Source organism: Oryza sativa, chromosome 11, assembly GCF_034140825.1.
Source record: "Oryza sativa Japonica Group chromosome 11, ASM3414082v1".
Classification (NCBI taxonomy): Eukaryota; Viridiplantae; Streptophyta; class Magnoliopsida; order Poales; family Poaceae; genus Oryza; species Oryza sativa.
This window is the reverse complement of record NC_089045.1, coordinates 8593943-8603633: the sequence shown is the minus strand read 5'-3', so window position 1 is coordinate 8603633 and position 9691 is coordinate 8593943. Positions and strand designations below refer to the sequence as shown.

The window sequence follows — 9691 nt, the reverse complement described above, 5'->3', positions numbered from 1 at the left end:
GTGCAAGGTCGCTCTGGCTGCTATTCGGGTTCTTCATGTGCTGACTTCATTCCATAATTCATGTTCAAGCTGCTTGCTCCATGTCGATAAATTATTATTAAAAACACTAAATTCTTGTTAAAAGTACTGTTACATGTGCGTTATACTTCCTCCAATATCATAGTTCTTTACATTTTGAATAATGACGCAACCTTAAAACACTACTACAAAACATCAAATAGATGTCGCCACTATAGGTGCCAGAAGTGTTAAAACCGGCACCTATAGGTCTTTTCCCATCTCCGCGGCCCGAAACACAAAAAACCGGCACCTTTAAGTGATTATAGGTGTCGGTTATGTAAAAAAACCGACATCTTTACTATATGTGTCGGTTGTTAGTATAGACACCTATAATAAACTATAATAAATTAAAGGTGTCGGTTGTTTTTAGAAAAGACACTTGTAAAAACCGACCCGTGAGCCAAGCCGCCGAGTCACTGCTCTCGTTCTTATCCACACTGCCCGAGTCATCGTTCTTATCCATTCATCCCCCGCTGCTCTCTCTCTCTCTCGTTCTTAGCGCTCTCTTTCCCTCAGCTCTGTCACCTCTCTCGCGCGTCGGCGGCGCGCGGTGGCAGGAGGGAAGGTAGCGGCGGCCCGGCAGGAGGGGAGGCGGGGTGGCGGGAGGGAAGGCGGCGGCGGCGCCTCCCCTCCACCAGATCTGGCCAAGAGCGGCAGCCTGGCAGGAGGGGAGGCGGGGGCGGCGGCGGCGCCTCCCCTCCGCCAGATCTGGCCGGGAGCAGCGGCCTAGCAGGAGGGGAGGCGGGGGCGGCAGTGGTGGGCGGTGGCGGAAGGGAAGGCGACGGCCCCGCAGGAGGGGACTCGGCGACGGCCCGACAGGAGTGTTCATGTGCGTATTCTTGTGTTCATGTGTGTTCTTGTGTTCATTTTGTGTGTTCATCTTATGTTCTTAATGTTCATGTTGTGTTCATCTGTTCTTGAAGTGAAATTGCTCGATGCATCGAGCCGGCTTTCAGTCATCATTGCCGCCTTGGTGGTGTCTGTTGGGAAAACCGGCACCTAAGGCCGGTTCCCAACCGACACCTATTAGCTTTATTTTGTGTAGTAGTGAAAACATATCTTTTAACTATAATTGTATATTATAATATGTAAAAAGAGGTAAATATTTAATTTTTATTAATATAATTTTTTAAAACTAATCTATATGTCATGCTCTAGTGCCTTCAAACTAAGTATTTTAAACATGATCAATAGTCAAAGTTCTAATTATTTGTCATTACCCTTATCTAAAACATCAAAATTCTGGTTACCATTTAACCCTGCTGAATATAGTCGTACACCCGTTACTCTAACATCATCTATCTAGTGCTTCCTTGATGTCTTTCCTCCATTATTGCATCAACATTTTTTTTATATTTTGTTTTTAGTGGAAACCAGCTGCTGATGAACATACAAAACCAAAAAAGCGCCAGCATACTGTGCTGTACATACCAAGAAGAAGAAGGAGAAGAGGTAATGGGCAACAACGTGCGGGCAGGCATCACGCTCGATAGAATTAATTGTTTGAAACGATGATATGATAAGAACAAGAGGGAGACCAACTGACCTTAATCCATTATTCATGGAAGCGTGAAGGTTACGTACTTCCGTTGACATGAAACTTCATAGTATATATGTCGACCTTTCATCTGCAATCACCAACTAAACACCCCAGTTAATTGGCTGTCATCTCCGTCGTCTCTCACAGCGAGCATTGTGCTGCCTGCGCAAGGTACGTAGGGACGTTCGTGTTGTTCAGCACTTCAGCTTTGTCTTACTATTTGATATGCTTCATCGTCAGGCCGATTCATAAAATGGTCGTTACATAAGGACGCGTGTGGCCTGATATGTAGGTACTTCACTGTTTCTCCAAATAATGTGGAAATTTATAGTGAGCACCTAATTAGTAAAGAATAATCTTTTAGACGATTTAGTATACAAAGTATTAATAAAATGGACTGCAAAATTTGCTCCGGGACGTTCTAGTTTTGTATTTTAGTTGTTCAATGGGAATTAAATTGCTCCGGGGTGATTCTCGTGTGGGGCTCAAAATTTTGCAAAATTTGCTCCGGGACGTTCAATGGGAATAAAAATTTTGCAAAAAGATGATTCTGATCATATAACAGAACTAATACAAAATTAGAGTAAGACCAAATCAGCATTTTCTGCCCCCCATATACAAAATTAGAAAAGGCGACGTAGGGTACTGACTATCAAGGAGGATCTGGCAGAGATACAACGATGGGCTAACCTTAGACATCCGATGTCGTCACTATAAGTGTCGGAACAGCTAAAACCGACACCTATAATGCCTTTCCCGCCTATACACCCCCTCCACATATTAAATATTCAAAAACCTGCACCTTTATGTCCAAATATGATTTAAAAACCACGGCCGCTCCGCCCTAGCCCTCCCGCCGCTGTCGGACCTCGCTTGCCGCCGTCATTGCTGACATGTGAGATGAGAGAGAAGAGAAGGAGGTGATAGAGAGAAGAGAAATAGGAGAGCTGGCATGTGGGTCCAAATGCATTTTTTACATTTCACACGAAAACTATTATTTTAATGGATGCGGTGTCCACCAGAAAATATCTAACTTTTGGGTGTGTTTTCCCCCTAAAAGTCACTTCGTCTTGTGTCCTATGGCTAAAACCGCAAAGTCACGGTGTGCTGTAGCAAAATTTCCACCAAATTTTAGACAGGTGCAATATGTTGTCAACTTGTGATCCATTTCAGCCCAATTAAGTAAGGTAGAGAAAGGCCCATTATATTCCTGCCAATAAGCCTAGCCACCACCAGCAGATGACCCACCACGTCCACGCAACGCTCATCGAATCCCCTGCTGCCGGCGGCCACCGCGTAGGCACCCACGCCGATGAGCTCCGGCCGTACTCCACCGCCCACCGGCAAATGCCGAACGGCGGCGTCCAGGGGGATCCGGTCAACGGCGACCTGGGGTTGGCCAACCCACACCCCTCTATGTAAGTTCTGGTTCGTTGAAATCTAAGGTGGCGAACTAGTTTTTTTTTCTTTTTTAATTTATTTTTGAAGGTTGTATCTTAGTTGGTTCATCCTCAGATGTGTTTGAATTCAATGATCAACAATCAATGTGGACCCGTAGAATAATAAATCATGGCGAAGATGTAATCAGTTTTGCATCCTCATTGTCTAAATAATCCTAGCTCTAACAATGCTTGCGGCCCTCGCGTTTGATAAATACTTTGGTTAGAAAAAAGCTTTCAATTATGCGTGGGAGAGCGATGCGTTTATCTGATCTCAACACTCAATTGTTGCGGAATTAGTTAGATCTCACTTTCAAATTACGGAGATAACGACAAAAAGTTATGTAACAAATATATTATAAACAATACTCATTTTAGATCTTAAAATGGTCTTTAAAAATACAAGTTTAACCTCTAATTCATATTGTAAAACATTTAAATTATTGTAGCATTACTAACCTTTTTGAGGCAAATATATGCATGAGTTTCATACATCCAATCTAAATATTTTAAATGAAATTGATGTTAAAAGTTTTATAGTTTGACTTCAAACATGTCCTGAACAACTTGTTTTCATGACATTTTGTTTCAAAAAAAAGAAGTTTTCATGACTCAAAGGAGTACATATTTGCTTAATCGTTAGAAACAAAATTTATCTGAAGTTCACATACGTTTTGCATTTCAGAAAGAGGTGTACTGAAACAAGTCCCCATTAACCATTTGTTGCTTGATATATGTCCCTGAACGTTATCCATTGCATGAACACTACCAATAAAACTTTTACTAGCAATGTAGTATAGTTTGAAAGAACTAAAGAGGCCAAGAATTTTTCTTGTTTAAGTTCATTTCCTAAGTGTCACGTTTAGGATTGTTTGAACACTTCTTTTCAATTCTTTTTGTGTTCTTCCTGAAATTTATGTTCCCTGATCAAGCTCTATAGCAAAAGACTTGAAGAGGAGACTGAATAGTGTTATCTCTTTCCTCTAACCTTCATCCATTTTTTTCTTTTAGGGACTTCATCCAAAGTTGTTGAAATAAAAGGGAGATCATTCTCTATCCTTTCCATAAGATAGATGGCAGCCTGTGCAGCCAGTACTGCAACCATAGATTGGGAGCTCCTGGAAGCGGCCATATCTGGTGATACCAGGTCAATGAAGATGAAGTACATGGATTCACATGATCCTACAATTCTGCTTGGAAAAAATCCACAAGGAAACACATGTCTTCATATATCTTCCATGTGTGGCCATTTGGAATTTTGCAAAGATGTTCTTTCACTTCCACAGGATCCAACCGTGAAGAAGAAACTACTCACTACTGTGAATGTGATGAATGAGACGCCACTGCTTACTGCCATAACAAGTGGCCATGTTACTTTAGCTGCTTTTCTACTCAAATACTGCCATGAACAAGGATTCAGTGAGGTAATCTTGAAACAGGACAAGCACAAATGTAATGCACTGCACCATGCCATTTGCAACGGCCACAAGGACCTGGCACTGGAGTTGATAGCGACTCAGCCTGCCTTGTCCAAAGATGTCAACAAATACGGCGAGTCTCCCATGTACATTGCGTTGATGATGAGGGATTCTAAGTTTACAGATATTTTTGAGAAACTGTTGGGAATTGATGGTTCTTCTCATTCAGGAACCTATGGCTACAATGCTCTCCATGCAGCTATTAGAAATGGAAATCCAGGTGAGAACTATGGAGTTCAATTGAGATCACATGGCAAACTAGCCTAGTATCATGAAACTTTATGCTTTGAGCTTTTTAAGATCCTTGGGGACATGCTTTGTATTGTCCTTGAGGAGATGCCATACTTTTTAGTATTTATATATGATACCTCTCGGTACCTCAATAATAGGTAAGTGCAAGGAGGCACCATAAACTAACGCTAGAAAGTGTGGTATCTCATATTACCTTCTCAGGACAATAAAAACTTTGATAATCCTCAAATTGATACATCCTTCATGCCTTGGTTTGTCCTCAGATATTGCTAAAAGAATCATCGTTGAACGCCCAAATCTGGCCACAGAAGAAAATAAGGATGGTAATACTCCAATTCAGCTAGCTGTACGTTGGGGAAAGATCGACATGCTACGAGTATTGTTGAAACATGACAGATCTCAAGGGTATGTTATCAACAGAAAAAATGGTTATCCTCTCCTCCTTTCTGCTGCACATCGAGGTCATGTTGCTGTTGCCCGAGAGATTATCAAATATTGCCCAGATGCTCCATATTGCAAAAAAGATGGGTGGACATGTCTTCATAAAGCTGTCAAATCAGGTAATATGGAATTCGTTGAGTTTATCCTTGGGGAACCACGACTTCAGAAACTCGTGAACATGCGTAGCAGCAAGGGGAAAACAGCTCTACATTATGCCATCCAGAAGTGTGATCCGAAAATTGTTGCTGCTTTACTTGACAAGAAAATAGACTTGACAATTCTTGGCAGTGACGGTAATGCAGCCGCTTGGGAATTACGGGATGCCTTGGATAGTGCGAAGACATTAAACTGGGTATGTATGTTTGCCATAGGTCGATTTTTTTTTTCCATTGATGATGTGGTCATTTTGTCCATTTTGCAATCACCGCTAGTAACTTGATTTTACTATCAAGAAATTAACAAACATTAATTAGGGAACATCTCAACTCCCGTGAAAAGAATAATCTGATTAATTAAAACTTAATATTTCAAAACACTTTACTATTTACACAATGATCTTGCCTAATTTGGAGTAAAACCAAACACATACTTGCAATAAAAACATCTGGAACAATTTGAATTTTATATGGTAACTTTGCAAGATGGTAGCAAACAGAGAAATTGTGAAATGATGCCATGTCATCCCCATAGTTTCAGAGGATTCTTGTTTCTGTGCCATTGCACCTTATCAAATCTCACCAGTTATAATAGTACAGGCACATTCTGGTCCCAATAATTGATGGTACAACAGCAAGCTTTGGTGATGCATCTTTTCAGATTATAACTTACTATTAAAAGCATTGATGTTCACACACATTTATGTGGTAGTTCTTATTTATATTCCTCATTATGTTACAGTAGCACAAAATTATCTCTGTAAACAGGGATTGCACGAAATTATTTCACCTGAAAGTTTCATTTTTTGAATTTAGGAAAAAATATTTAAACTTGGTAAAAAAATTTTGAATTTCAACTTTTTTGGGGACAAAATATTTCTTAATTTCAGATCTATTGGCTCCTCACACCCCCAATCCCCAGAGGAAATCCTTTTTGGCTTTCTGAAGTGTTCATGAACCCTTCTGGTTAAGTGTAGTACTTCATCATATATCATCAAGGACCACATAGAAAAACTTATTCATGTAATAGATTAGCTGATATTTTAGACATACTGTGAACTCTATTTATTCCTCTCTCTGGATTAATGCAGAATGAAGTGTCAATGCTTATGATTAAAGCTGATCCTCCAAATGCAAAATCCGTTTATAATCTTCACGAGGAAGCCAAAGAAAAGTTGATCAATGCGTCAAGGAAGGATGCAAGGTCGCTGACTCAAACATACACAAGCAACACTTCGCTAGTGGCGATCCTCATCGCAACAATTACCTTTGCTGCTGCTTTCACCCTGCCTGGAGGATACAGCAGTGATGCTGGAAGCCAGGGACTTCCTATAATGGCAAGGAACGTTGCCTTTAAGGCATTCTTGATATCAGATACCTTAGCAATGTGCGCCTCACTTGCTGTTGCGTTCATATGCATCATAGCAAGATGGGAGGATCTCGATTTCTTGCTTTACTACAGATCCTTCACCAAGAAGCTTATGTGGTTCGCGTACATGGCAACAACTACAGCATTTGCAACCGGTTTATACACAGTATTGGCCCCTCGGCTGCTATGGTTAGCTGTTGGAATTTGCTCTGTTGCTGTTTTAGTGCCAATTCTCACTAAGGTGCTCGGGGAATGGCCTGTCTTAAAGCTCAGAATTCGGTTGGGCCAAGCTTTCAAATCAGAGTTCCTTGATATGGTCTGATATTATCGATATATCTTGTAAATGATAGCATATTATATCGTTATTGTTCAAATATATGTGTCACGTGTTGTTTGATCAATAATAGCATACATTGTTAAATCTTTAACTTCATGTATATAATCTAAATAATGTACTCTGAACATTATTCATGTGGAGCTTATGTAATGACTTGTATCTTTTTTTTCAAGTTCTTGTTTATTGTTATTGATTTGTTAACTGCAAATTATATGCGAGTTTTCATCACAGTTTTAGCCTTTTAGGGATGTTCAATGATAATTTGTGAACAATGGAAAAATTAATGCAAACTAATGTGTCACATACTTGATTGTAAAATTATTACAAGGATGGGGATATGAAGTTGTAAATTTCTAATTCATTGGTAGGGGTAAAAAAAAGTTTTGTTAATTAATAGTAAATTAATAAATTAGTCTTGAGCTCATCTTACCTTCATCTCCATAGCCACTATTTTTTGTCCATCACTTCCGGTTATTAAAAAAAATAACAACATACCAAGCGATGTACAGCTCAGTTGAATATTGGGAACAGAATATATCATTCTGGGTAAAATGATCATGGGAGAGCCTGAGATAGCATGATTTTGCATGTCTGGGCAAAACCTCACCATGAAAAATTCAGATCTTGAACAAAAGTTGACTGAATTTGAAGCAGTTTAATCAAACTTCAACCAAATTCATATATATAATTGCGTGAGACTAGTCCAATCTAAGGTGCACCCATCTGGGGTGTACATGAGCGTGAATGTGGCTTGTGTGCGTGAGTATATGTGTCTAACTTTTATACAAGAAAGAATAGTTAGTATATGACAAGCCTAGGGCAGCTAGGGCTTTAGGCTTGTTTCCTAAATTCCTATAAGATTCATTTAAATTTTAGTGAAACTTTCGAAGATATAAGGTATCTAAACAGGTTGTGAGCCCTACTTTTGGTGGTTTCCTGGCTCCGCCCCTAGTATATACTATGTAGTTTAATCACAATGGTGTGCACCATGACAATGCAATTAGAAGACCTAATCAAAACAGGGGGCCAAATCAGTGTTGATGTCATTATCGAAATTGTTTAGCGTTTGGCGTGCAATAGATAAAACGATAAGAAGGCTGGGTTGGCGACCCTCTTAAGATCCCTATAACTGCCTTCAGCAGCATATATGGATCTTTAGCTACTGCTCTCCGATTTTATATAAGGTACAGTACTTCTGCGAGTTTTATGCCATTCTTATTTCATACAATTTGATCTTCTATGCCATTCTTTTGTGGATTTTGTTGTATATGTCCTAAAAAAATTTGGGAATTTTAGAGATTTTGATCTTGTCATCAGTTATACTTGTCACGTTTGATGGAATCCTCTTATGATTATTTACAGGTGGGGATGGGATTTAACAAAGAGAATTTAGTTATGTTACCGTGTGATTGAACATCAATTTCGTTGAGATAAATCAACGTGCACCCCACTCTAGAAATTCTCTTACAGATCCTAAAAAGGTTTAGGGACTCTACCGTTAACTGATAAAGAGGAACGGGATTAGAATAGGAAAGTGGGTGAAGGGTTAGTATGAAATGAGGGAGGCATAATAGATAGCTTGGATTTGATCATTTGAAGATATTGTTAATTTGGTGGGTGAAAAATCATTTCTCTAACCTATTAGCCGAATTAACATACCTATGTGTTTACTAAATGTACTATATTTTGCATTATATATGAGCTAACAACGAAGCGAACAAAAGAACTTAAATGTATGCTTCTAAAATGACTTTGTTTTTGTTAATTCTAGCATTATTTATTTGGAGACGACTAGGGATCGGACATCCAATCCCAGTCAAAACTTCGGACGGTGTTTTACCGTATATAGAAAAATTGTTTCACATGTTTCACCATTAACTAAAAAATGTTTCAACAAAAATGTTTTAGATGTTCCCTTGTCCAATGAAAAAATGTTTCATCATGTGGTTAAAAATATTCCAATTATATGCAACATTTAAAGATGCTGATTGTAACACCGAAAACACCATTGTGTGCAACATCCAATTAGAAAAGATGAAACACATTGGAATCAAAGATTGAAACATTTATGTCTTACACATGAAACATCAAGTTTATACTGTTGAAACATCAATGGATCCTCAAGAATCAATGATAAAAATGTGAAACACCATTAAAATACGCTGTGAAACATTTCGATTTAACATATAAACATTGAGAAATATCAATGGATCCTCAAGAATCGATGAAAAAAATGTGAAACAATATTAAAATACATAGTGAAACATTTCGATTTAACACAGAGAAACATTGAGAGAAAATAAATTGGAACATCGAAAAATCACATAAGTTTACCTGGTCTAGATTTGGGTTCTTCCTCCATCCCGGTGACCAAATCTTCAACGGTGCCGGAATGTTGCGCTCCCTCGGCCACGGCCTCGGCCACCACCACGACTACTAATTCCGCCGGTGTCGGTTCCTCCCCGTAGCCTCCGCGGCAGTGGTGCTCTTGCTCCTCACGCTGCTGATCCCTCTCCCTCCACCACCTCCGCACCACGACTGCCTCCCTCGACTCCGGCGACCTGCCCGCCATGCTCCATCTCACCGTTGTCCAGTCGCCTCGCGCAGGTCCGCGCGAGAG

General features: G+C 39.6%; 1 protein-coding gene across 7 annotated transcripts; it reads left to right on the top strand.

Annotated features, from left to right (window-relative positions):
- The first annotated feature begins 551 nt into the window (after nucleotides 1-551).
- LOC4350213 (ankyrin repeat-containing protein At5g02620) lies at nucleotides 552-7243 on the top strand. Of its 7 annotated transcripts, none has more exons than XM_066305721.1 (6): nucleotides 552-889; nucleotides 1428-1771; nucleotides 1841-1892; nucleotides 4051-4737; nucleotides 5033-5562; nucleotides 6457-7243. In XM_066305721.1, exons 4-6 carry the CDS (start codon nucleotides 4113-4115, stop codon nucleotides 7054-7056), a joined length of 1755 nt encoding a protein of 584 aa, XP_066161818.1. In that variant the 5' UTR covers nucleotides 552-889; nucleotides 1428-1771; nucleotides 1841-1892; nucleotides 4051-4112; the 3' UTR covers nucleotides 7057-7243. The 7 variants fall into 7 exon arrangements, with proteins under 7 accessions (XP_066161818.1, XP_066161817.1, XP_066161819.1 ...); XM_066305720.1 differs by having other exon boundaries at nucleotides 1841-3018; XM_066305722.1 differs by lacking the exon at nucleotides 1841-1892 and having other exon boundaries at nucleotides 1438-1512.
- The last annotated feature ends 2448 nt before the right edge of the window (nucleotides 7244-9691 follow it).

Excerpts from the sequence above, each read along its gene's own strand:
- LOC4350213 (XM_015761403.2), top strand. The coding sequence starts at position 4,113 with ATGGCAGCCTGTGCAGCCAGTACTGCAACCATAGATTGGGAGCTCCTG. Across the intron at positions 4,738-5,032 it reads TATTAGAAATGGAAATCCAG|ATATTGCTAAAAGAATCATC; the intron begins GTGAGAACTATG and ends GTTTGTCCTCAG. Across the intron at positions 5,563-6,456 it reads GTGCGAAGACATTAAACTGG|AATGAAGTGTCAATGCTTAT; the intron begins GTATGTATGTTT and ends GGATTAATGCAG.